This window comes from Manis javanica, chromosome 16 (genome assembly GCF_040802235.1).
Source record: "Manis javanica isolate MJ-LG chromosome 16, MJ_LKY, whole genome shotgun sequence".
In the NCBI taxonomy this organism is placed as follows: domain Eukaryota; kingdom Metazoa; phylum Chordata; class Mammalia; order Pholidota; family Manidae; genus Manis; species Manis javanica.
Genome location: NC_133171.1, coordinates 49,133,794 through 49,161,057, shown reverse-complemented (window position 1 = coordinate 49,161,057; position 27,264 = coordinate 49,133,794). Strand labels below are relative to the sequence as shown.

The window sequence follows — 27,264 nt, the reverse complement described above, 5'->3', positions numbered from 1 at the left end:
GGGGGCCCTGTCGCTTCAAGGCTTCCAAAAAGCACCCGCCAAAAAAAAAAAAGTGAAAAACGCGCGATATTGTTTGTCCTCAGGGGCCGGTCCCAGGCACCCACCCACCGGTCCTGCTGCCCTGACTCCCTAGCACTGGGGTCCCCGTCCCTCCAAGGCCTCCAAAAAGCACTCGCCAAAAAAAAGAGGGAAAAACGCATGACCCTCTCCATCCCCAGGCGCCGGTCCCAGGCACCCGCTCACCGGCCCTGCCGCCCTGCCTCCCTGGCACTTGGGTCTCTGTCCCCCTAAGGCATCCAAAAAGTACTTGCCAAAAAGAAAAAAAAAAAGGGAGAAACGCGCGATTTTCATTATCCTCAGGTGCGGTCGCAGGCACCCGCCCACTGGTCTTACTGCCCTGCCTCCCTGGTATTGGGGTCCCCGTCCCTCCAAGGCTTCTAAAAACACTCGCCAAAAGAAAAGGGGAAAATGCATGATTTTCTTTGTCCTCAGGCGCCGGCCCCAGGCCCCCCCCCACTGGTCCCACCACCCTGCTCCCTAGTATTGGGAAAAACGCCCTGCTTCCCTAGCACCGGGGTCCCTGTCCCTTTAAGGCTTCCAAAAAGCACTCGCCAAAAAAAAAAAACCGCTCCAGTTTCTTTCCAACAGCCGGGAGCCGGGGGGAGGGTCGCTCGGGTCCGGCCGGGCCAGGGCTTGTATCTTTCCCCCTTCGCAAGGCGCTGGGTTCTTGCAGGTGTGGATGTGGTCTGGATGTTGTCCTGTGTCCTATGGTCTCTATTTTAGGAAGAGTTTTCTTTGTTATATTTTCATAGATCTATGTGTTTTGGGGAGGAGATTTCCACTGCTCTACTCACGCCGCCATCCTGGCTCCGCCCCTCTATTTTGCTTTTTAAAATAAATGTTTTAAAACATCTAATTGGTTAAGGGTTTTGTTTTCTGTTGCATTTTTGTAAATGATGGCAAATGTAGAGATGAGTTTTAAATCTTAATCTTTTCACAACTGAAATAGAAACAGGCTTAATTTAGGATGTCAGATTTGAAAAATTTATTTTAGCAAAAAAATGCTCATACCTTGTTTCTGTAAATATACTTATTTATAATAAACCCAGTTCCGCTATTAATCCCGTTTTCCCTATTAATCCAGTTTTGCTCTGACTAAAAGAAATAGATAACTAATAATTAGAGTGGTAAACATGTTCACTGGCTGAGGATAGAACAGGAAAATAAAATGGAGTTTTTTAAACACTGACAAATTATTCTTTTTTTTTAACACCATGTTCTATTTGGTTTCCATGATACTATTTAATCCTTCCTGTCACTTATATTTTTTGTCTCTATTCACTGTTTCTTTGCTAACAAAAAATAGAATACTGATTATCCGTCCTTCAAATTTTGTGTTCTTCAAAGTTCTGTTCTTGACCCTCTTCTCAATTTTTGCTTTTTCTAGGAAGAACCACACATTCTGTGATTTCAGCTACTACATTTAGGTTGGTAATTCCCAAGCATGGAATAGGCTCTCAATAAATGGTGGATCTTACCACTATCTGTTTCTGCTCCTACTCATTTCTCAAACATTAGTCATGTTTTTTCAATTGCTTACTGTATATTTCCACCAAGATGACCCACAGTCTTTGTGAGCTCAAATTCCCCAACATTAAATCAGTATATTTTGTCTGAATCCTTCCTATTTTGCTTGTAAAATCTGCTCTTCCTCCAGGATTCTGTGTTGCACTGCACACACACTATTGCAGCCAAGAAATCACAGGTCATCCTTTACTTACCATTTCTTTCCTTATTATCAAAATGCTTAAATCCTTTTATAAAAAAGAAACTACAGACTAATGTATCTTATGAACATAGATGCAAAAACCCATGAGCACCACTTCATACTCATCAGGATGACTGTTATTAAAAAAAGGATTAATAATGTTTCTGAGGATGTGGAGAAATTAGAACCCTTGTGCATTGCTGGTGAGAATATAAAATGGCTAAACTACTAAATGAAACAGTATGGAGGTTCCTTAAAAAAATAAGCATAGAATTATCATATGATCCAGCAATTCCCCTTCTAGGTATATACCCAAAGAATTGAAGCAAGGACTTGAGTAGATATTTGTACACCAATGTCCGTAGGGTTTTTACATAGCCAAAAGTGGAAACAATCCCATTACCCATTGACAGATGAATGTATGAATGGATAAATAAAATGTGGTATGTACACACCATGTAATATTATTCAGCCTTAAAAAGGAAGGAAATTCTGAGACATGCTACAACATGGATGAATTTTGAAAACATCATGCGAAGTGAAATAAGGCAGACACAAGTGGGCACATATTTTATGATTCTACTTACATGAAATACCTAGAATAATCAAGTTCATAAAAAGAGGAAGCAGAATACTGGTTACCAGGGACTAGAGTGGAAGAGAATGAGAAATTAGTTTTGAATGGGTGCAGACTTTCAGTTTGGGATGATGAAGAAGTTCTAGAGATGGACAATGGTGATGGTTGCACAACAATGTGAATGTACTTGATGCCACTGAGCTATGCACTTAGAAATTGTTAAAATGGTAAGTTATGAATATTTTACTACCACAAAAAAATATGAAAAAAATGTCCATGGGTACAGATGTGAAAAAATTTAACAAATTGAATTAAGCATTATAAAAAGAATATACCTAAGTGGGTTTTTTTCTTCCAGAAATAAAAGATGGATTCAACATTCAAATATCAGTCACTATAATTCACCTTATTAATGAACAAAAAATCATCTCAATGGAATATGGAAGAGCATATGATAAAATACAATATCTATTCATGACAAAGGTCTCAACAAACTAGGAAATGAAGGGAATTTGCTCAACCTGGTAAAGATCTAAGTAAAACCCATGGCTAACATCAAACTGGTGAAAAACTGATGAATTTCTCCCTAAATCAGGAGCAAGACAAGGCTATCCATTCTCACCTTTTCTATTCAAAGCTGTACTGGAGTTCTTCCCCATTATAGAGAGGCAAGAAGAGAAATAAAAGGCATATATATTAGTAAGGAAGGCATAAGACATGATACCATGTAGAAAATCTAAAGGAATCCATAGATGCAGATTTTTTACATGCACGTGTGTGTGTGTGTGTGTGTAGTTCTATGCAATTTTATCACCTTTGTGAGCATCTGTAATCACCACCACATTCAAGATCCAGAACAGTCTGATCACGAGGCTGGGTTCCCTGGAAGTAGCTTGAATGCACTCACCAACTTACTGAATTCTCATCAAAATTCTGAAAAAGAGCAGACGCTATTTGCTGCTGGCATCTCCATGAGTTGATGAAGCAGATGAATTGGCCCAGCTATGCTGGCTAGAAGGAAAGCCTGACTCTGATGTGGCCCAATGGTTAAAAAAATGTTTGTTGCATCTAGTGCAAAAGACAATGTGGGCTGTAGCCCTTCAGCAGGGCCTGGACTGATGAGCCAAGCAGGAGTGCACTGTCTGCTCTAAAAGGGACTTAACACCAAGGGAAACAAAAGCAGAAATGAACACATGGAACTACAGCAAGCTAAAAAGATTCTGTACAGCAAAGGACACCATCAGCAGAACAGAAAGGCATCCTACAGTATGGGAGAATATATTTGTAAATGACAGAAGAGGTTAACATCCAAAATGTATAAAGAACTCACATGCCTCATCAAACAAAAGCAAATAACCCGATTAAAAAATGGGCAAAGGATCTGAACAGACACTTCTCCAAAGAAGAAATCCAGATGGCCAGCAGGCACATGAAAAGATGCTCCACATTGCTGACTATAAGAGAAATGCAAATTAAAACCACAATGAGGTATCACCTCACACCAGTTAGGATGGCCACCACAGAAAAGACTAAGAAGAAGAAATGCTGGTGAGGATGCGGAGAAAGGGGAACTCCTACACTGCTTGTGGGGATGTAAGCTAGTTCAATGACTGTGGAAAGCAATATGGAGGTTCCTCAAAAAACTAAAAATATAAATATCCCACTCCTACAAATTTTCCCAAAGAAAACAAGTTCTCAGATTAAAAAAAGAGATACGCACCCCTACGTTTATCACAGCACTATTTACAATAGCCAAGATGTGGAAGCATCGTGTCCACCAGTAGATGAATGGATAAAGAAGAGGTGGTACATATACACAATGGAATATTATTCAGCCATGAGAAAGAAGCAAATCCTACCATTTGCACCAACATGGATGGAGTTGGAGGATATTATGCTCAGTCAAATAAGCCAGGCGGAGGACAAGTACCAAATGATTTCCCTCATCTGTGGGGCATAACAACGAAACAAAACTGAAGGAACAAAATAGCAGCAGACTCACAGCTCCAAGAAGGGACTAGTGGTTACCAAAGGGGAGGGGTGGGGGTGGGTGGATGGGGAGGGAGGGAGAAGATGATTGAGGGGTATCATGATTGGCACACGTAGTGTGGGGGGGATTATGGGGTAGACAGTGGAGCACAGAGAAGGCAAATAGTGACTCTGTGGCATCTTACTACACTGACAGCCAGTGACGGCAATGTAGTATAGGGGGGACTCCATAATAAGGGTGAATGTAGTAACCATACTGTTTTTCATGTGAAACCTTCATAAGAGTGTATGCATCAATGATACCCTCATAAAAATATAAAATAAAATAAATAAAAGGGACTTACACCAAGTCCCACTGCAACATGGGATACCTAAGGGGCTGATACTCCTCAAGTGGCAGGTAACAAATCCTACCATTTGCAACAACATGGAGGAGCTAGAGGGTGTTATGCTCAGTGAAATAAGCAAGCTAGAGAAAGTAGAAGTATGAAATGATTTCACGCATCTGTGGAGTATAAGAACAAAGCAAGAACTGAAGGAACAAAACAGCAGCAGAATCACAGAACCCAAGAATGGACTAACAGTTGCCAAAGGGAAAGGGACTGGGGAGGATGGGTGGGAAGAGAGGGAGAAGGGGGAAAAGGAGCATTACGATCAGCACACATAATGTAGGGGGTGGGCATGGGGAAGGCAGTACATCACAGAGAAGACAAGCAGTGACTCCATAGCATATTACTATGCTGATGGACAGTGACAGTAATGGGGTATGTGGTGCGGACTTGATAATGGGGGGGAATCTAGTAACCACAATGTTGCTCATTTAAGTGTATATGAATCATACCAAAATTTAAAACAATAACACACAAACGAAAAACAATATTGGAGTTTTGGTGCTGTACAGATCGTGTTATGGGGTGAGAGTTGCAGAGTGGCTTTCCAGAGCGTCCAGGCTGCAGCAGGTATGAGTGGCATCATTCATCTGGTCCGGTTGGGCACCCTGGCACCATGAGCAGGTGCTGAGGATGAAGCAATGGCAGCTGGGTGGATGCTGTGTGCGGCAGGATGATCCACGACGGGCGTCAGTAGGGGGACAGCAGAATCACCTGTCTGTGGGGAAGAGGAGAGAGGGAGAAAGTCACTGAGAAGGTCTCCCTCAGCCCAGCCTGGGGTATCAGCACCTGTCTAGGGCCCTTCTCACCTGCACTGTCGTTTCGCCTTTCTTACAACACGACATAATCACCGTAAGGCACTTCTTTCCCAGTGACCCCGGAATCTACTCCGCAACTTCCAGCGGGGGCTGAAGGCTGTAGTTTCCCTCACTCATGGGGTTGGCCAAGTTCCTTGTCTTCTCAAGCCCACCCTTGTCCTGCTGGCCTGAATCCCACTGATCCCCCTGCCAGGTCTACCTAGGGGCACCATGGAGCGTGCTAACATCAGGCTTCCGAGAACCTGTCTTTCCTGCATCAAGCCTCAGAGCACACTCTGCCCATATCCTGTCCTAGGCTCATCCGTCTCTGGCAGGAAGTCCACTCTCACCTTCCTGTGTATCTACTTCCTGGCCAGGCCCTTGGCCTCCCTTCTCAGACCTACTAGAGTGTCTCCTCTCCCCTGGGCACCTGGCTCTGGTCCACCCTATTGCAGGCCTCACAAAATCACCTTCCCCGAGAAGCAGCTCCTGGCAGCTGCCACCTTCAGCTGTGCTTCCCCTCTGCCTGGGAATCCAGCTCCAGGGCCCAGCTGCCTTGCTAGACTCCTCACCGCCAAGCCCCTCACTGGTCACCAGCCTGGCCTGCATGCATGCAAAGCCTGTGACCCTGCCCTGTGTGTCCCTAAGGTCCCACTCTGCCCCTGGTGCGTTTCCGCTTGAGAGCTGTACACTCCCCTGGCCTAGCCCCTGACCTTTTTGCGAGAGCAGAACAAACAAGGCTGCCTATGTTAGTGCATGAAAGGCCACAAGGGGCCCGGTGACACCCCGACCTCTCAAGCCAACTGCACATTTGTAGACTCTACTCACCCATCCCCCCCCACCTTGTCCGTATTGCCACATTCCTAAGGCCAAACTGGGGCACTCTGGCCCTACAGCCCCAGAACACTGGACCTGGATCTCCCTTCTCAGCACTGACGTCAGCCTTCTTCTGCCCATGGGGAGGTCCCAAAGAGATTAACTGTTTCTCTTGGGCATATTCTTAACTGTCTATTTTTTCAAGTCAACTTTAGAATCGTTCTGATCAAATTCCCTAAATGTGTGTAAGCAACAGCTTATACAATGACACCCATTTTGCCTAAAAAGGACCTCGAGAGGGGGTGGCATGGGTCACCCTTGCTGGGAGCCCTTCTGTTGCCTGGGGCGCCCGTTCAGTGAGAGGGTAAGATTCCATCCTGAACCTGACTCTCATGATGGATCCACGAGGGTCGTTTCCCATGAACTGTGGGCCGCCATGGGCTCAGGCAATGGGAAGAGAATCGTGTGCGCGTGCGGGTGTGTGTGTGGGGGGCGTGGGGGGTCTGTGGTGTGTGTGTGTGTCTAGGAGGGTGTGTGTGTGTGTGGTGTGTGTGTGTGTGTGTGTCGTGTGTGTGTGTGTGTGTCTAGGAGGGTGTGTGTGTGTGTGTGTCTAGGAGGGTGTGTGTGTGTGTGTGTGTGTGTGTGTGTGGTGTGTGTGTGTGTGTCTAGGAGGGTGTGTGTGTGTGTGTCTAGGAGGGATGCTCTATAAGGGAGCATTAGGAGAGAAACTCCTCTGGGATTTGAAGGCAGTGGGGCAGAGTCACAGGCTGTTTCCCAGAGCAGAAGTGAACAAGGCTGCCGCTGTTAGTAGGTACAAGGCCACAAGGCCACTCCTTGGTAACATGCCCCCAGGCACACTGGGCTGGCTGGCTGGCGCTGAGATCAGGTGGGGCTGGGGTCTTTCCTGCTCTGCAGAAACTACAGGGCCCAGTGACACCGAAGCCTCTCAGCCCATCATTACCTTGAGGCCTAGACTCTAACACTGAAGGCTTAAAGAGCAGGAGCCAAAACCCCAGCACCTGTGAGAGGGTCTGGATGTCCAGCTGGAACACTACAGTCCTGGGGTCTCTAGTGCTGTGGCAGGGGAGATGGGGGGAGCCCGTGCACAGGGCACAGCTCTCCTCAGCACGAGCTCAGTTCATGTAAGAAATCCTGTGTGCTGCCACGTACTGTTGGGGTGACCTTGCCCACTTCCCTGACCTCTGGGAAAGAAGTGGTCACCTGGGGCTCACAGCACTGCTGGGACGACTTCAGAGGTGGAAATGAGGGGCTTGACCAAACCCTGGGCAGCTGTACATGCCCAGAACCCATCACTCTGCTACCCTCCTCGCCTGAGCTGGGCCCTTGGAAAGGTGACCATTTCAGACAGTTGCTCAGAGTCCCCACCCTCACCTTGCTGGGCACGAAGGCCATCCTAGCAGCTTGCTCTTCTCCACACTCTGGTCGCTTGCCTCCCCTTGCTTGAAATCTCTATCTGGCCCTGTTGTACCTGCCCCTGTCCCTGCATGGTGTCTCCGGGTTGTGACTCCACTGGTCAGAACCTAGAGCCCACCTTCCACAGGAGACCTGAACCTCTGATGCCAGGCAGTGGCCCTGCTGGTCTCATCAGCCATGTGCAGAGGCTTCTGGGGCTTCCCAGAACTTCTTCCTGGGGGATGGGGGTCCTTCAGGCCCCTCCTCCAGGTGCCTGTCACCCTTTCCCAGTGGGTCACAGGGACCCTGCAGTTCTCTCCCTCACTCTGCGGAGGGGACCTCTGCAAGAGCAGCAGCTGACACTCACATTTCCAGGGAGTGTTAATGGCAGAAAGAACTTGGCACAGACCTTCCCCAGCTGTCCCTGCCCTGTGTGGGCTCGTGCCGTTCAGTTTGTTCTCCCCGATCCACCTGAGGGCCACTGAAGCCCAAACTTTGCTGGGGCGGACAACAAGCTCTGCCAGAACCGCGGACTGGCACCTGTCGGGCAGCCACCCGCACCCAGAAGCCTGCGCCCGTGCCAAGGGGGAGCCCCGGAGGCTGGGACCAGCCAGGGTGGGGGGGAATATGAGCCCTCGTGCCTTTTCTCTCTCCCAGGCCTCTAGGCCGGGACGGTGTCTTGTACTGTGGCGCCAGGTGATCGAAGCCCAGCACCCATAACCTCACCACCACAGAAGCCCGGCCTTCTGGGCCCGTGTCTGTGGGGCAGGAGCCGGCTGCCCCTGTCCTCCCTCAGCCCAGCCTGGGGTATCAGCACCTGTCTAGGGCCCTTCTCACCTGCGCTGTCGTTTCACCTTTCTTACAACACGACATAATCACCATGAGGCACTTCTTTCCCAGTGACCCCGGAATCTAGAAAGGGAAAACAGTGTCTGCTTCCTTGCAGGCAGCTCCTGGGGCAGGGACGCTGTAGCTGCTGCCCTGCACCTGTCACTTCCTGGCCATTCCGCAATGTTTGCTGGCAGAACTCAAGGACCAAGGAGTCGCACCCTGTCCCTTAGGAGAGAGCCATCCTAGGGAAAAGCCAGCAAGCTCTTAGTTTGCAAATAAGGCTGTTCCCCAAAAGGGCAAGAAATTCTGTCACATCCCCTTCACTCCCTGAGGCAGCTCCCTTAGACAGACCTGGTCCTGGGACTCTGTGACTTAGAGGGTGGCCAGGGTTTGAAAGGACAGGGCTGTGCTCACGTGACCCTGGTAGATTGGTCTCCCCAGGCCACCTGCATCCATACAGGGTACTGACCCGGACAGGGAGGCCCACCTTCCACTAAACCCAGACCCTCATTTCCTGCCCCGGGACACCCACCTGAGGTGAGCCATGCCTGCTCATCTGATACTTGGGCTCTGTGCACACCTGAGCTGGGCCTCCCTCACAGCCTAATGCACATAAGATGCCCTCCACTCTCCCTAGCCCTGCTGCCCTGAAAGGCCAACCCTACCAGAGCTCCTCTCTCAGCCAGGATTCAGGGATGAAGGCCTGTGAAATGCAGCGCCACATACATGAGAGCCCAGAGGAGGGGACCAGGTCCGGAAACCCGAGCCTCTTTACCATAACTCAGCGAGTCCTATGGAAGAGGCTCCTATACACAGGCCCTTGAAGACTGAACAAATGCCCCTTTGTTTCAGTGGGAATCATAGCAGTTGTTGAAACAGGCCCGAGTTGCTAATTCAGTGACAGAGGCCTTTGGTCAGGCTCTGATGGGAGCACGAGAAGGGTGTCCTCTGTGTGTCACTGTGAGTCCCACATCTTAAAGGGGGCCCCTCTCTCTCTGCTCAGGGCATGAGAGCTGCAGGGTTCGGGGGGATCTCCCTAGGCTTAGGGGGACCTCATTGTGAAGGCCAGTGTGCCCTCAGGCTCTGGCAACACCACAACCAAACATGACCTACCGTGTCTGGTTTTGGTGGTGGCTTCTGGGAAATAGAAAGATGGAGTTATAAACACAGGGTGAGAAGGGCTCTGGCTCAGCCATGCCCCCAGGAGGGGACCTGCTCTGCAGCACAGGGACAGAACAGGGCTTTGGGTGTCCATCTGGGTGCTCGCTGCGTGCGGGTCTGTGGCCAGCTGGCTCCACCTGCCTGAGCTGAGCCCACACTTCCCTGTGCGTCCCCGGGGGGACATTCAGCCTGGGATGCCTGGTGCTGGTACAGGTGTCTAACCAGGTGGTTTTCATCAGCAGCCTTTAGGTCGTATGAAGACAAGAGCTCCTCCCCTTCCCCTCCTGCTCCTCCCTCCCCTTCCTTCGCACACCCTGAACCACCCCTGTGCCCAGAACTCAGGGAAATCCACCCAGCACCCTGGCTTCCTGTCCTCATGCTCCCAGTTTGCAGATATCAGACCTGCAGGTGTCTTGCTGGTGCTGCCCTCTCACACCTCCGGGGGTCCCTCCTCCCCAAGAGCCCCCACACCTGTCCTGGGGAGCCCAGCTAGCCAGGCCTCTGCGCCCGCCCTCCCCGGGGCCCACCTCTGCCCTTTGCTGTTGCTCTCATTAGGCAGGACACTGGCCACATGCCATGAAGGTGACATTTTTTCCCCCAGTACCCCAGGGACCAAGGCCAGTCGAGACACCAGACCTGGAGCTGCCATGGCAGGACTGGGGCCACCTCATTTCTGCCCCCTGCCCAGCACGGGGCCCAGCACAACATGGTCCTGAGTAGTGACTGGGAGGGAAGGACAGGGCTCCAGAGATAGGCAGAGGCCATGTCTGTTTGTAAAGGCACAGCTGCCCCCGAGAGGAATCCCGGGGCACCTGGCCCTCCCTGTGGGGTCATCATTGCAGGAGGAATCTGTGTTTTCTCCAATCCACAGTAGAGGTCTCTCCCTGGCTCTACTTGGAGTCCTTCAGAAGCCTGAGTCAGGGCCTGGGGTCACTTCTCCTCAGGGGGAGGGCAGTCCACAGGTCCCCTCTCTGAGGGAAGCCTGAGGCACAAAGCTCCTTAGAGGCCAGGCTGTGTGCCCAGGAATGGGAGGGCAGCTCTGAGCCTCCATATGCTCAGTTGATGACCTCGGAATTGATGGGACCTTCCCACAGGTGGAATTCTGGGGCAACCAGGAATCCCAATACTTTGGGGGGCTGGGGAGGGCCTGGGCCACAGGGCTGTGTAGTCAGGGGTCACTCACACATGCAGTGCACCGTCGCCCGATACAACAGCAGAGCAGCACGAGAAAGGGCAGCACCATGAGAGGCACAGCCCAGTAGAGAGGTTTGAAACTGAAGACTGGACTGGAAGACTTTTCATCCGGGTTAATATGTCGTATGACAACCGGCACAGCATGTGGAATGGTATGTCGTTGGGCAGCTGGTGATACGGCATCCAGTAGGGCATGTGGGGTCCTCTCCTGAAGAAAGCACACGTTAAGTCCTCGGTGCACCTGTGGTGCCTATCACTTGGCATCCCACCCCACACCTCCAAATCCACCTTTACACTCAGATTGTCCCACTCTGAGAGGGCCCAGCGGGCCAAGGAGCCCAGGGCTGGACCCTGAGGGCCCCTGAAGAGCCCTGGGCCACAGACCCTGCTCAGAGGCTCTGCCCCAGAGCCTTGTCAGGGAGTCCGGCATCCTCCGTGCTGGGCCACAGGCAGCCCCCACTGCACGCCTGGGCTGACAGCACAGGGGCCTGGGGAGGAGCACACCAGTGAAGGCACACAGGGGGTGCAGGGGGCGCTGCTGAGGCCAGGATGAAGGGGTCTGCAGGATCAGGGCAGGACCCTGGGTCTATCTCCCCATACCCTTGCCCTCACTGCCCCCTTCCACAGAGCCACTCAGCCCCTCTGAAACTGCACTTCCACATCTGTAGGAGCGAGTGAGTGGACACCTGTGAGGTTTAGAGTTCATAGCCTGTCCTAGAACAGGGCAGACCCATAAGGAATGGGGGCTCCTGTCCTGTTGTTACTCATGGCCAAGGAGAAGCTCACTGCATCTGTGCACTCAGGTGCTGCAAGTGCTGAACCATTGAACCAAGTGAGATGCTTCAGAGAAGTGTGAGAGGGACAGGGCGAGACTGACTCAGTGCCCAGAAGGCACGGAAGAGGAAAGGAGAGGCCAGGCCAAGGCTGGGGGGAGAAGCCACTGTGCTGGGAGTAGACACCAGCTGGCTCCTGAGTTCTTTTCCCAATGTGCCTGTTGAAGGGCGGTTGTCACTGGGTGGCACTCCTGATGGGCAGATGGGTCAGTTCTGTCTGCTGATCTGTGAGCAGACACCCAGGGATAAGTATAAACAGACATGCACAGGAGGGTCAGGGCTGTTGGAAGCCAGGCTTGGGGGCAGGGGCTGTACCCACAGCTGGGCCGGAGCACCAGTGCTGTGGAAATTCACCTCAACTATGCAGGGCCAAAGGTGGTCCCAGCCTCCAGGGCTCCTGGGTCTGGGACCCCAGTTTTGAGGGCCTGGACTCTAGCTCCCTGCACACAGCCTCCAGCCTACACCCCTCACCTAAGCCAGACCCAGATGGAGCTCTGAACTCTCCACCAGGAGAACCAGGCCAGGGAGGTGGCAAGGTGGGAGTCAGGGGGCTGGTCTCAGCATTGTTCCGGAGTCCGCTTGGAGTTCCAAGTGGTCGGTGCCATGTGCCTTCAGGGTGGACAGCCCCAGACACTTTTACAGAGGGACTCCCAGGGCACTTTTGAGAGTCGGGGCACAGCTCCCCAGTGAAGGGCTAAGGGGCTGTAGTGGCTGTGACGTGCTGCACAGGTGCCCAGCTGCACAGGCTGCTTGCTGGGCCTGCCTTGGGCATTCCTCCTGCCTTGTGCTTCCCAGTGTGTCTGTCCGTCCAGTGAATGGACTGAGCATAGTCCCAGAGGGAGGCTGCAGTCTTACCCTGGAAGTCACACAGCTCCTATTGCTGACATCGAAATCGGTCTTGATAAAGGACAAGCCATTATTCAGGCTGATATCAATGAAGACGGCCCTAAAGCACAGAAAGGGCAGACGGTGACCAGCAGCCCAGATGGCACAGTGCGTGCACTTGGCTCAACCTGCAGCCTGACAGTGGTCCTCGTTGTAATGGCTCTGATCAGTGGGCATTCAGGACACCAGATAGGAGGCAGCACGGGACAGGAGAGCCCACCCCAGGCAAGATGAGGTCAACCTCTGCAATGAAGGCTGAGCGGGCCGTGAGGAGCCCTGCATGGCCCAGATGCCCTCGTGGCCATGGGCTCAGTGGCCGGGCGGGCTGTTTGCTGTCCCCTTCCAAACTCTTTCCTATGACAGGGTATGCTGGCTTGGCCCTGAAAGGCTGCCTGGGCCAAAGGTACCATCCCTGGGGCCCATCCCCTCCTGCATCCTGTCCTCCTTAACAGAACCTGGGTGACAGGGGATCACAGCCCCTCAGGGGACCACCCGCACAGGTGGGTGCAGAGGAAGCTCTGAGCCCTCCCGGAACAGGTGTGAGCAGCTTGGCCAGAGGAGGCACCCCCCCGCTGGTCTCGCCATAGTGCCAAATCTGACCCGTTCCCTGAGCTTTTCACTTACTGGCCCTGATTATTTAACTTCGGTCCTGGGCATGTAATGGAGGTGTCTTGCACAGATAGAGCCTCTATTCCTGGAAGAAATTTACATGCAAATAATGTGAATGGACATGTCCCCACATCCCCGTCTCCCCTCCTGTGGCCCTTGGCAAGCAGAGCCCACCCTTTGGCAGATGTCGGCTTCTGTTCTCTGCCTTCCTCAGAGCACCTACCTCACACCAAGTACCGTGCTGCTGACTCAACTGTCAGATTAGCTACGACCTTCTGAACATTCTTACCCCTTTGTTGGAGCTCATAATGAAAACTAAACGCTAAGTATGGTTGTGGGAAACATTTCTGTGTATTAGTTTTGTATACTGCAACTTTGCTGAATTCAGATACTAGTTCTGGTAGTTTTGGAGTGGATTCTTTAGGATTTTTTATGGCATCATCTTTCAATCTCAAGTGAACACACCATGCAGGGAGACCTGGCAGAGACTCAAAGCCCTGGGGCTGCCTCGACTTCCCTCCCACAGACTAATGGACTCGAGTCCTTGCCTCTCAAGGGAAGTGAGAGCCCAGGAAAGGGAGGGGGATGCAGCTCTTAGGGCACACCTCACCCCACACCCAGCCTGCAGGAGAGGCTGCTCCCAGGTGTGTGATGGTTCTGGGGATCGATTAAGTCCTGGGCACGAGTGGCTGGTGCTCAGGCTCCCAACCACTTACCCCTTCAACTGTCCATGTTGCTTATTTTTACTGTGTACATAGCAAATGGTCAGCACGGGCTTTGAAGGTTTGGTTTGCTGTGGGACAGCTGTCACTGGAGGAAAGGAGGGGCTACTTACTTGCCGTTTCCTTTCCAAGTCGAAACTGACACACAACTTCATCCTTCTGTATGTTTTTAAAACCTTTTCCAATAACCTTGACTTCATTTGTATCTGCAAGAGTAATATCCAAATGTCTCTGTGAGGAAGCGCTGAGGTATTTTCCTCAGATCACAACTATGGCAGGCCGCCCCCAAAACAGAATCCCCATGAACTCTAGGTGGGAGGATGCAGCTGTAGCTGAACCAACATCTGGGCAAACCCCTGGCCAAATCCTCTCCTTTTGCTCACTGAGGGCCCACGCTCAGGAGCCTGGGCTGGGCCTAGAGCACTCAGGGGCCCCTCCCCACTTCCCATGACCCACGAAGTCCATCCATTAAAGTCACCCAGCCTAGTTCCCTCTATAGGGGTAAACCCAGCCACAGGTTTCTGCTCTGAAATACCAAGGTGCCCCGAATGGGCACAGGCAGGGACCAGGCAACCCTTATATAATCGAGAGAGGAGCCAACACATGCTGGTGAGTCAGCCCTGTGTCATGTCTGAGCTGTACATGCACACCTAGGGTCCTGGGGACTTTCTGCCACCTGGAGTCAATTCTCTATTGACCCCCCCCCTCTTTCTGGGGGCCTATGGAAGAATGCAAACCAGAGAAGCCAGTCCCATTCTTGTGGAAACAGAATGTGGGGTTTCAATAGGATACGTGGCTTTCCCCAACACCTGGCTGTCAGAGGGTCAGGATCTGCTGTCAGTGCCCAATCCAGGACCATAGAGGATGCCACCTCTGCTCTAGACCCAGCTGAAAAGCTATCACGCAGCTCCTCTGGCACACCCTGGGCTCTGGTTTTCAACTCATGGTGCTATGACTGCTGAGCCTGCAACCCTAGAGGGGACCTAGCTGGCCTGAGCCTTGTGGGAAAATTTGGCAACAGCCTCTACTCCCGTGTCTGTGACACGCAGGGAGTGTGGCAGCTCCGGGCAGGGCTGAGAGCCCAGAGCATGGCAGGTGCCGGCATCCCTGGGAACGGTGCACAGCACCCCTCTGCACGATGCGTCGTATCCTGCCTTGTGTCCCTGCTGCCCTTCAGGCCCTGCTCTTGGCCACTTGCCCTCTTGCAGGAACTACAGCTCTCAGGGGTCTGATTTACTCTGGGAATTGTAGACATGTGGAGCCAGTATGAGGTTTCAGGGTTTTGAGCAGAAGAGATGTTGAGTTAAAGGACTGTGCTCTGCCCAGACAGCTGCCCCTTTTACGTTCTACCTGCCCTCACCCTGTTCCTCCAACAGCAAAAACCCCAAGAAGAAAGTGAATCCAAGAGTGAGCACAGCCACCTTGCAGGGAGCTGTACTTTCCCCGCTACACTCCCGCTGCCCACCAGCTCTGAGAGCGCAGAGGGACCTTCAGTCCCAGGACGGGAGACAGATCCTTTGTGGAAGAGAGGGCATTCTTTCTGGGAGAAAAGTTATACACCACTCTACCCGGGATCCAAGGATAGGGGGTGGAAGGCAGCTTCCTGGGAAGGCCAGGTGGAACTGGGCGGTGAGGAAGGGTGGCTGACCGCCAGGACTGGCAGGGGCACAGCGGGAGCTGACTGCCCTGGGGCGGCCAGGTAGGGGCTGGGATACCACGTGCTGCCCGGCACAGTCTCGTGGAGAGAATTCCCACACTGCTCACCCACTGTTCACCTGTATGTCCCCTGCCTGCAGCTGTTCTACTGCTGGTACTGATCCCAGGAGAACCCTGCCCCATGCCCACAGAGAGGGATGCTTGGGAAGACCCCACAGGGAGGCTTGTAGTAGCATCTCCTTCAGAACAATCTTACTGTTGAACAAGGGAGACTAATTAAATTAATTTGGTCCTTCAATGCTGTGCAGATGGCTGGAAAATATTATGTAGTGCATGATCCCAATAATATGGAAATATCCTTTTCAAGTTTGCTGAGATAGATGTGTACACGTGTAATCAAGTTCTCATTATACAGGTATGTAACATATGTATAGTTAAGTAGTCACAGTAGTTCTCTCTGGGAGAGAGTGGGATGGGACCAACGGGGACTCTCAACATAGTGGAGGGACAGTGGCTACCCAGGCTGGTGGCAGGAGGGTCCCTTACTGCACAGAAGGCCCTGCAATGGCCAGTCTCATAAGGAAAACAATTCGAGGCCCCTCCTCCAGCATGGCCCCCTGAGGGTGAAAAGCCCCAGCATCCCCAGCAAATACACAGGCAGGATGAATGTCAGACCGCTGTGCCCAGTGCACCAGGCCAGAGCCAGCATTCAAAGCACATGGGCCCACCGAGGAGAAGTGCAAAGCAGAGGACTGCCTGGAGGAAATGCCAGGAGGGAGCTGCTCCCAGGGGCGGGGCTGGAGGCAATTGCCTGGGAGGGCATCCAGGGGGGTTTCCTGAGCAGCGCTAAATTCTGTATGTCCGTCTGACTCACACAGGGTCCTGTGCAATTCCCAGCCTTGTCAGATGGCACCGTTACCATTTCTGCATTTCAGAAAGAGAACTCTCAACGATCATTAGTCCCTAGTTTGAGATATGCAGACTGAAGGGTTTCATGGGAGGTAGCCTGATGTCGGTATTTCACTGTGACATGCTTCAGAAATCAGATGGATCACTGAAGGAGAGAGCGAGAGCCAGCAAGGACTGGTTCCACACGTGACCAGACAATATGGTCACACAGGAATTCTGAGGACCAGTTAGCGGAGATGGGGGCTCGTCGTACAATTGTTTCCAATGCTGAACATTTTAAGCTTTGCATAACACAAGATTGGAAACAGAAAGCTGCATGATAGAAATAATATCATGGACAGAGCCCAGCAGAAGTCATTGTGCAGCTTGGATGACAAGTGCCTAATGAGAGGCAGAGACCAAAGGCAGAGGGAGGCAGAGGGGGCGGCCCACCAGGAGCAGCTTTGAGGGTGAGACTCCTGTGCGGTGGGCCTCAGAGGATGGGTGGGAAACTGAGGCAGGGCTTACAGTAGCCTAGCTGCCCAACCCCACCTCTGCAGCAAATGAGGTTTAGAGCAGAGGGGTGCTTGCCTTGCAGGGTGTCAGCCAGTGACCTCAGATTCCGTGGTCAGCCTGGGGTGGGTAAGTCCCCTTTCTGAGCACTTGTACCTGTGACAGGCTGGGGCACAGGCTTAGGGGCAGGGAGGAGCCCTTGAGACTCATGCCCAGCCCCTGCCTGCTTCCTCAGGGCAGCCTGTTCTTCTACTTCCTTTGGGGGGCCAGGTTTCTGCTTTGTACTTTCAAGTGACTGTCACTCTCTGTAGTGGCCTTTGACAAGAAGGCAGCAGTATAACAGATCAGAGCCACAACTCTGGGCCACACTGGTAGAAGGCATGTGGCAGGCACCTGTCCCTTCATCTTGGCTGCCATGGGGGATGAATGGTGACTGGCACCCTCACTGGTCACTGACAATTGTGGCTTGTCATGTTAGTCAGATACCATGGCCTGTGTGTACAGCAGACATAATCACAGAAATGTAGATGTCAAACTGGCTGCACAGATGGGCGCTTAACCCAGGAGGAGCAGGGAGGGCCCTCATGTGTGGGGTTGCTAGGCCACCTCCACACTTTGGCAAGCTTTGGGTTCTTTCTACAGAACTGTCACTTCTACCAGATGGTACACCTTTGCCCTGAAAGGCAAGTCCAGCAATTTCACAGGATAAGCATCAGCCTTCCAGATGAGCAAAAGCAGGAGTGGGCACACCTACTGTGCAAGACTCCCGCAGGTCCATGGAGGCCTGTTCCAGCACGATGATGGGGAGTCAGACAGCTGCCCCCAACAGCTGGCTCCGTTGGAAGCCATCATCCCGGAGGTCCCTTACCCACTCAAATTACATTTCAAATACTAATCAGACTTGGATTTCTGGGGTGGTTTCTAAATAGTTTGACGTATTGTCCTGGTTATATGTGGTTGGGTCCCATTTGGTAGTCTCATTTAGGTTTTTTAAAACAGTTTTTTATATTTCCTAATTAATCTTCTGGTTGTGAGATTAAAGAAAGTAATTACACTAAACTTATGTGGCAGTCATTTTGCAGTACGGTCACCCAGCCACTGTTCAGTGCGCTCTAAAGTGATAGGGAGCCCATTACAAACCTGAGCAAAGATGCCGTCACATGCCCAACCCCAGCACACCCCAGGCACCATACCTCACACACACTTACATACGTACCTGACACAAACGTTCTATGGATCCAATGCACATTCCAAACCACAATCCCCCCACAGACAGCACATTCACACACACACAGCACATTATACACATTCACATCACACTCAACACACACACACACACACAGTACACTCAAACACACCGCACAGACTGGAACCACGTACACCACTCCCACCACACACATGGCACATTCACAAAAAATACACACACGCACTTCTGTGTTTACAACAGTGACTCCAGTAATTACCTCTGTTGCAGATAGCGGAGAAATCCACAGACGTAATCTGCACACATGACCTTGCTATGAGCTGAAATAGAGTGAGGGGAGTGGCAGAGTCATGGGAGTGAACAAGGGTGGGGGGCATGGCGTGCAGCCCCCTTCATCCAACCTCACTCACTGGGTCAACGATGTCTTCCAGTCCAGGGTATCCACTGTCCACTTGAAACAGATGATCCTCTTCACCAGCAATTTCCAACAGCTGAAAGGGATAGGAGATGACCTGAGCCCACAGCCAGGGGTGATGACCCAGAGGTCCCCATCCCAGGAGACAGACACCGGGGGCTAGACCCTGGCATCCACCAGCATCCCACCCTCAGGGAAGGGAAAGCTCTTCCACCCTTGCCTCTGCTGTGCAGGTCTTACACAACACTTGTTATTCATTCTGAACGGCCACCTTGCACATCTTTCAACTCCCTGGGCCCAGTCTAAGTGGAGAGGGCCCCAACCCCACTCCCCAGGCACATTTTGGTGGGTACAGGCCCATCCTCTGGGTGACCCTGAGAGAGCCATCTTTGAAGCTTTCCCCAGCTAGACTCACAAGTGACCCCTCGTTACCTGCTCAGAATTACCTGGGATAGCTGATAATTTTGCACACCTACGAAATACAGAGTTGCCCCCAACTGCTTGGATTTTGCAGCCTGAGAAAGAGGAAGTGTTGGGTATAATAAATTTGGTCCAAATATGTGGACCAAAAGGCTGGTAACAATGGGCTTGACTCACTTCAACTTGTGTCTCTGCAAACGATTCTGGCAGCAGTTGTTCACCTGTCAGCACGATGATGAGGCTGGGTACCTTTGCTCCTGTGGGAGAGGCAGGGCATGTCTGGGTCTATGAGAGCAACTGTCACAGGCTTCCAAGACCCGAGCACTGCTCGCCACACCTCACCCTCCTGGGGAAAGGCCACCCCGACCTGAGCACCTGCCTCCCACATGCCTGGAAGGCTTTGCAGCTTATCATGCAACAAGAAGGGCCCCTAGCCCAGGACCCACTTTGCAGATGAGGAAATTAGGCCCAGCTTAGGGTTCTTCCTACAGAACTGTCACTTCTACCAGACAGTACAACCTTTGCCCTGAAAGGCAAGTCCAGCAATTTCACAGGATAAGCATCAGCCTTCCAGATGAGCAAAGGCAGGAGTGGGCACACCTACTGTGCAAGACTCCCGCAGGTCCATGCAGGCCTGTTCCAGCTCTGGACCTCACGCACAGCTCTCCCACGGGCACTTGTAGACCCAGCCTCAGGGCTTGAGGTCAGAGGCAGGTGAGCAGTAGACCCCCTCCCCAGCTCAATGCCTCTCCCTGGGCCCCACATCTTTCCTAGACCCTACAGCCAAGATGCAGATGTTTCTGGCAAGCACAAGACTTTTACACTACGGGAGACACAGAGCAGGAGCATCAACCCAAGGGAAGGAGCTGAAGGGAGAAGGAGTCAGGGAGGAATGTGTGCTCAGCAAGGGGGAAGGTCAGGCTCCCTTCTTACACGGAGGCCCCGCCACTCTGGGACCCGCTGGGTTTCCCCCTTTCTTCTTCAGGCAGCCCAGCTCCAGGGCCAGTGCCTCACATTTCCTAGAACCGCGAAGTCGCACACGCGACCCTTTGCTGTGCAGCGGAACATCACGGGGTGGTTTTCATCCCCACTGCTCGGAGCAGGAGGCTGCCGCTCAGAGAGGGCACGCAGCTGGCTCCACGAGTCAGAGCTTGGATGCGGCCAGGGACGGTCTGCACCGACCTCACTGAGGCCCAGGCCTGGCTCTTTCCCCGGACACCATCGCCAAGAAGGCAGGAAGCAGCTCACTTACCTGCAGCTCGTGTTCTTTCGATCTGCTCATTGGCCTGCAACAAAATGAAGGAAAAAGTGTTTCGGGGGTACAGTGAGATGACCCAATGATGACCCTCTGAGAACTTGATAAAGCACAGCCACATCTCAGAAATCTAGGTTCTGTACCTTTTCCAATCCGTGCTGCATATTTATGGCTCCGGAAGGTCGTATATTGAGCAATTCAACAAGCGCATTGTTTATTTTTTTTCTGGGAAAAAAAAAAAAGTCAGAGGAGGTGGGAGATGGAATGAGGGGTTGCCTATTACAAGCAGCCCCAGGCTGTCCTTGTCCATCTGCACTGCATGCAGCCCTGCCGGGACGGGAGACGGCCAAGCCAAGGAGCCCTGCCCCGGCCCTCTGTCCTGTGCCTTTGGCATTGGCTGGCCTGCTTCCCACCTTCCCAGTCCCTATCGGGTGAGCAGGGTGGTGAGGGGACGCTGCTTTCCAGGCCCGTAGGTGAGGCCTGGCCTTCTCTGTGCTCAGATCTGTCTAAGCCGTGCAGAACTGTGGGCCTCCCCCAGGGGTCCACCCTGACAGCCATGGTGAGTACGGGGTGATCCCAGCTGCGATTCCATCACAGTGTGACTGGCAGCACGACCGCCCCCCGGGGGCCCTGCTGAGGGCACACTGTACGCGCACACTTAAGGCAGAGCTTGGCAAGGTCACCGTGCTCACCCTGGCCCCTCCTGTCCACAGGCCCTGGGACCCTCCAGTGCAGGGTCCTCAGGCTCTGTCTGGTGCTCCTCCCACTCTCAGGGGGGTTCCAGTCATTTTCCTCCATGAGAATCTTAACCTACCTGCTACTCAGAAGCTCCATAACATCCCACCTCCCACCTAGACCCTCCTGGGATGCAGGCCCACGGGGCCTTCCTCCAGCACCCTGTCTCAGCCTGGTGTTCAGGACCCACTCCTGGGCTCACGTGACCAGAGTCTCTGGGAATGTGCTCCCCTCCTGAAGCACCCACACTTGGATGATACCCATCCCTTCCTCCCTGCTTCTGATTGTCTCCCTCTTTCCCCAGCGGCCCAGGACAGAAACTGACAAACAACAGCAGGTGCCAGGCTCTGTCCTAAAAGGCCCCCCACATCTGCTCCACCTGATTAGGGAATCTCCAGTCAGCCTGTTCTAGGGAAAGCATAGAGCATGGAGGGAAGGACTAGGGTCAGGTGGCAGGATGGGCTCTGAGGGGAGGAGTCTGTCTACTAGCACAGGATCCAGCCAGTGCCAGTGCCAGTGCAGAAGTGGCAGTGGGGCCCAGGGGGGCCAGGGCTGAAGGTCACGGAGGGCAGTGAGGGGAGGGTCCAGGGCAGCCGTGCCTGCACACCAGTGGGTTCCTCAGTGTGGGCTCAGGGGCCCCCTCTGCTCCCTGGCCCTCCCTGTGGCCTGATTGCTGGGTCGGCTCTGGGGGATCAATGAAACACTTACCTGTTCGAGGTCAGCTTCATGTTGATGCGGCCGTGTGTCGAGTAGGTAATGAACGACATACGCTGTTTGGGGCTTGGGAGGAAACATGGGCTTGTGAGCAACTATACACACAGGCTGAAAGTGATGCTATATGCAACAGGGAGGGGGTGCCCACCAAGCTCCCTGTTCATCATTCTGTCTCTTTTAGTGTGGAGTCTATTTCCTGGACTCCAGAAGTTCTCATCACTTTAGTGAAGGATTATGAGGCCTGGAAGGCGTGCAGCCCTCTTGTCAGAGTGCGGCATAGCACCCTGTAGACCCAAATCCCAAAAGTCTTGTTTGCTCTCTCTGCCCCTCTCTCTCTCTCTCTCTCTCTCTCTCTCTCTCTCTCACACACACATGCACACAGGGCTGCTGCATGCACAAGGAGACAGACAGCTTCATACTCTTCCACGAGGGCCCTCCCAAGCTGGCCTCTCCTCTCCTGTCAAATTCTTGGTACTTTCACTTCTCCTCCTCCCTGGACCATCTTCCCCAACTCCCTCCCCCTCATCTCAAAGAAATTATCCTCCCTCATCAGCCATTCATATTCTCCTCTCCCTTTTCACCTTCTGGCCCCTCTCTTCTGATCGCCTGGCCCTCATTATCCTTTAGTTACATTGTTCCCACAGGTCCCTATATGAGCTCCCCACTGGTCCTGGCTCTTGCCCACAATTATGAGACTTCTCTGCCTGGAGTACAGCTGGAGTCCTGCCTTTCTGGAGTCCCACCAGCGTCTCTGATCACGCATCATCCAGAGCTCCCTATGGCTCACAGCAGGAAATCCAAGCCCTGCTTCCTGGCATTATTGGCCTCTTTTGCCTTGGTCACAAGTTGACCTCTCGCTTCATCGCCCAGCCTTCCCATGTTAATCATGTTCAGCCAAACAGACCTCTTACTGCTCAAATGACCTTCATGGTTCTTGTTACCCTGTATTTCTCATCCTTCAAGATCTAGATAAAATTTCCACATCCAGATGTTTAGTTACAGTGTTAAGTAGTTTGCCTAGTTCCTAATCTATGAGGTCCTCCAGGGAAGACTGTGCCCCTGAAAACAAGGCCTGACTCCCAGGAAGGAGCCAAGCAAGGCTGCAGAGATCTTAGAAAACAAATGGGATCTGTCCTTCTCTCCTGCTTCAGAACACTGCCCTGAGCTTTGCGACCTGAGGCAGTCCCATGTCCACTGCATCTAAATACCAATGTACTCAGTTAGAGAGGAAAACGCCCTGCAACACAGAGCTGAAAAGCCATACTTTTTAAATCTGTTCACCAAATCCTGCACAAAGCTCTGTGTGAACTCCCAGTTGTCATTTACACTGCGTGATCTGAAAAAGAAGAAGACATGAGTCAGAGATGGAGGTGCATGTATCACGTGAGCATGGTTTCTGCCTTCCCTGCCTTCCTGCAGGCCCTTAGCAAGCTCCTCCACGAGAGCCCCCAGCTCCTGAAATAGCTAAAGCCAGCACAGCTCCTGGAGTGAGGTCAGCGGATTACCTTCGTGGTGACTTTAGTCAGTGTGAGTGGCAGCAACTGACTCATTAGACCTGTGTGGTAGGGGATGGGGGACTTCTCCGATGAGGGGCTTTCGGTGGCAAACACGGATGGTTGATCATGCTACATGGGAATGTTAGGAAATGAGGTAGGATGCATTGGTCTGTAAAGCCTCCCGAAATTCTGATACGCTGTCTCTCCTGGTCCCCCATTTTCCCTTGGGAATCACCATTCCCAGCTCTCTGCTCCTCTTCCAGTGCTCGAACACGGAGGTGGGTCATGGCTCTCCGCTCTTCCTCCCCACCATTCCTTCTGCCTACAAGGCTACATCTAAAACCGTCAGCAAACAGTGAGGAAACTAAGGACAGATGACCCCAATATCAAGATTATCCAGGGAGAACGTGTCTATCAGGCACTTTACGTACATGATTTCTGATTCCAGAACAACCCTATGATAGTACAATTATTCCCACTTTTCAGATGAGAAAACAGGATTCCACAGGTCATAGAATGTGACACAATTTCAATAGCTAGCATGGATGTGAACCCAGCTCTGGCTGCAAAGCCCACACTCTACCCATCGCACTTGGCAGGTCAGGGTGACACTGAGGCAGACAACTGCTGGGTAGCAAAGTCCTTCCCCGAGACAGTGAGGAGGGACTTTTCCTCCTTGGCAGGGGAGGCTCCCAGCTCTGCGGGTTCAGCTGGGCTTGCATCCCCCTATCAGCAGTCTCCATGGAGACTAGGGGGAGTCAGAGGCAGTCCCCCCTGGGATGGAATGAGGCAGCTCAGGGATCCTGGGTCCTGCAGCCCCTCCAGCCTCCAGGAGCTGCCCTCCTTTTCAGGAGACTGCACATCACATGCCTGCCCTGCTCTCCCTCCAGGATGGTTTTAAAGACAACAGAAAGGCCAAGAAAGCCCTTGGACACCAGAGACTCCTTTAAATATATTGACAGTCATACCACTGTCAACACTGAATAAGTAGCATTTATTCCCAGCCCACACAGGAGGTGAAAATGGAAGCAAGGTCACCTCCCCCAAAGACTGACACCCCCAAACCCCTTCCTTCTTTGAGGGCTTGCAGGGGCCTAACCCACAGCCTAGCTCCCCTGGGCTCTGGACAAACCAAAGTGTCCTGGAAGTGCACACACACACTGCAACTTGGGTCTCCAAGGTGTCCGAGAAAGAAGCAAAGCACTGGCAGCAAGAAAGCCAAGGGCTTTCTAAGTAGTGACACTGGGGATGCCCAAAAGCCACCTGGCCATCTCCCTGGGGCCCATTTACACAATAGTCATCGGTGTGAAAAACAAAATAAAACAAAACATGCCAACAGACAAAAACCAAAAGCCAAAGCCAGAGGGCGCTAACTGCTGAGAAGTTTGCTCCCAGTAATTTCCTCGCCAGCTGACTAAGGGGCCTGCAGGTCACAGATCTGGGCCATGTGGTCGGAGGGACTGAGTCATCTAGAAACCAGATGGGGGCCTTTAATCCTTTTTAGGAGAAAAAGTCCCAGGGAACAAATGCCTGGGGCATTCTTTCTGCCCCAGGAACAGGGAGGCCACAGAGAGTCTGTTCCTTGAATGTGACCAAGACAGTCCCTGCTTCCCTCTCTCAGAGCCTGGCGCCCCGTACTGACCCCAGGGACAGCACTGTTCTATGGCACTGACTAGAGCAGGAGGGCCACTCACGAGTCCAAGACGAAGTACAGGTCGTCAGTGCTCCAGCAGGATTCCCCATCTGCTGGGCTCTCCTGGAGCCTGGAGCTGGGGTGGTGACCTTGGTCCTGGGTGAAGTAGCGGTGGAGGGTGCTCCGGGTGGTCAGGAACAGAGATGGCAGCAGCAGCAGCAGGAGGATGACAAACATGGGTCCCAGCATCCTGGGGCCCATAAACTTCAGGCCACCTGAAGCCAACACCTCCTCTGCTTCCTCCCGTGCTCAGGGTCCTCGGCACTCCCAACCTCAGCTCTACTCACGCTCTGATCAATATACCTTGCACCTGCAAGCAGCCACCTGATACCTGCCCTGTGGGTCCAAGTAGCAAGTGGTTGGCTGTGGGGTGATGGCCCCACTACTTATGCACCTTCACCCCACCCTGCTGAGGTATGTCCATTATGATGGACAACAGGTTGCCATGGTGACCTTGTGACCTGCAGCTCTGCTCAGTGTTCTCCCTGTGGGCAACCCCAGGCAGGAGTTTGAAGGGGTGGTCAGATGAGGCCTCTATTTGTCCCTTATCCAAAACCCTCCCAGGGTCTTTACAATTTCAAGGAAACCCAGCCCTTTGGTAAACTGACAGAGGGCAGCTGAGGGGGCCTACATACGGACATCACTGAGTGTGAGCAGGTGGAGACAAGAGTGCTGTAAAGTTTATCTGTGGGGACACTGAAGTCACCCAAGGAATAGAAGGATCTGGAAGACGGTTGTGAAAGCAGGCTAGTGTCCTTTGCGAATGAGGGACATTCCAGTTATCTGCTCTGTGTATTGAACCATCCCAGTCCTAAGGACAAAAAACACAACAATTCCATATGCTCACAGGTTCTGCGGATTAGAAATTCAGAGATGTCTGAGCGGGCATGGGCTGACTTTCCTCCATGGAAACCCACTTGCCCTTTCATGTAAATTTTGGAATCATATCAGAAACTCTCCACCACCTAAACCTCTCTTAATATTTTACCAAAATAAAGTTAAATATGTAGATACATTTGGAGGGATTTGAATCTGCTATCTGGATTCTCCTACCAGTGCACATCAGGCACCAGGCCTACTTCCCTCCTTAGGGGCAAAACCACCCATGGGTTTCTGATCTGAAATGCCAAGGTGCCCCCTAATGGGTGCAGGCAGGGGCACGCAGAGGGGGACACAGCTCTGAGGGCACACCCTGCCTCAAACCCAGCGTGGGCTGCAGGAAAGGCTACTCCCAGGTGCGTGGTGGTGCTGGGGATGGATTAATTCCTGGGTGTCACCAGCAGGTGTCCAGGCTGGGCTCACTGTGGGGAGGCAGCCTGATGTGGGACGGTTGTCACTGGAGGAAAGGAGGGCCTACTTACATGGGGATTTCTTGTTACCTAATCTGAATTGACAAATAACTTCCTCTGTGTTGTCTACATTTTGAAAGCCTTTTCTAATAACCTTCAATTTCTTGTTAACTGCGAGAGTATCATCAATATGTCTGTGTGAGGAAGGGCTGAGGTATTTTCCTCAGATCACAACTATGGCAGGCCGCCCCCAAAACAGAATCCCCATGAACTCTTGGGAGGAGGCAGCTGTAGCTGAACCAACATTTGGGCAACGTCCTCGCCAGATTCTCCCCAGGGGTCACTGACGGCCCACTCTCAGGAGCATGGGCTGGGCCTAGCCTTAGGTGCCGCTCCCCACCTCCAGTGACCCACGAAGTCCATTCATTAAAGGCACCCAGCCTAGTTCCCTCTATAGGGGAAAACCAGCCATGGGTTTCTGCTCTGAAATACCAAGGTGCCCCCTAATGGGCACAGGCAGGGACCAGGCAACCCTTACGTAGTTGAGAGAGGAGCCAACACATCCTGGTGAGTCAGCCCTGTGTCATGTCCGAGCTGCACACACACACCTTGGTTCCTGTGGGACTTTCTGGAACCTGGAGTCAATTCTCTATCGCCCGCCCCCCTTCCTGGGGGCCTATCACAGAATGAAAACCAGAGAAGCCAGGCCCGTTCTTGTGGAAACAGATTGTGGGGTTTCAATAGGGTACGTGGCTTCCCGCAACACCTGGCAGTCAGAGGGTCAGGATCTGCTGTCAGTACCCAATCCAGGACCACAGAGGATGCCACCTCTGCTCTAGACCCAGCCGAATAGCTATCATGCAGCTCCTCTGGAACACTCTGGGCTCTGGTTTTCAACTCATGGGGCTGTGAATGCTGAGCCTGAAACCCTAGAGGGGACCTAGCTGGCCTGAGCCTTGTGGGGAAATTTGGCAACAGCCTCTACTTCCATGTCTGTGACAC

At 52.5% G+C, this 27,264-nt stretch overlaps 1 protein-coding gene across 9 annotated transcripts in view; it reads right to left on the bottom strand.

The window, feature by feature from the left end:
• Nucleotides 1–2,198: 2,198 nt before the first annotated feature.
• LOC140846915 (anthrax toxin receptor-like) overlaps nucleotides 2,199–27,264 on the bottom strand; it is a 39,407-nt gene continuing 14,341 nt past the window's right edge. Inside the window, exons 1-16 of one of the 9 annotated variants that reach the window (XM_073225230.1) lie at nucleotides 25,609–26,887; nucleotides 24,975–25,309; nucleotides 23,049–23,120; nucleotides 21,779–21,850; nucleotides 20,479–20,560; nucleotides 20,333–20,366; nucleotides 19,258–19,337; nucleotides 19,107–19,175; nucleotides 18,656–18,736; nucleotides 18,505–18,565; nucleotides 14,098–14,190; nucleotides 13,278–13,347; nucleotides 12,624–12,714; nucleotides 10,925–11,143; nucleotides 8,587–8,661; nucleotides 2,199–5,441 (exon numbers count right to left, since the gene is read on the bottom strand). In XM_073225230.1, the coding sequence (XP_073081331.1) occupies nucleotides 5,310–5,441; nucleotides 8,587–8,661; nucleotides 10,925–11,143; nucleotides 12,624–12,714; nucleotides 13,278–13,347; nucleotides 14,098–14,190; nucleotides 18,505–18,565; nucleotides 18,656–18,736; nucleotides 19,107–19,175; nucleotides 19,258–19,337; nucleotides 20,333–20,366; nucleotides 20,479–20,560; nucleotides 21,779–21,850; nucleotides 23,049–23,120; nucleotides 24,975–25,174 (1,431 nt within the window). In that variant the 5' untranslated portion in view covers nucleotides 25,175–25,309; nucleotides 25,609–26,887 and the 3' untranslated portion in view covers nucleotides 2,199–5,309. Of the gene's footprint in view, nucleotides 5,442–5,532; nucleotides 5,608–8,586; nucleotides 8,662–10,924; nucleotides 11,144–12,623; nucleotides 12,715–13,277; nucleotides 13,348–14,097; nucleotides 14,191–18,504; nucleotides 18,566–18,655; nucleotides 18,737–19,106; nucleotides 19,176–19,257; nucleotides 19,338–20,332; nucleotides 20,367–20,478; nucleotides 20,561–21,778; nucleotides 21,851–23,048; nucleotides 23,121–24,974; nucleotides 26,896–27,264 lie in introns of those variants that run through there. The other 8 variants (XM_073225231.1, XM_073225233.1, XM_073225232.1 and 5 more) reach the window with 8 other exon arrangements.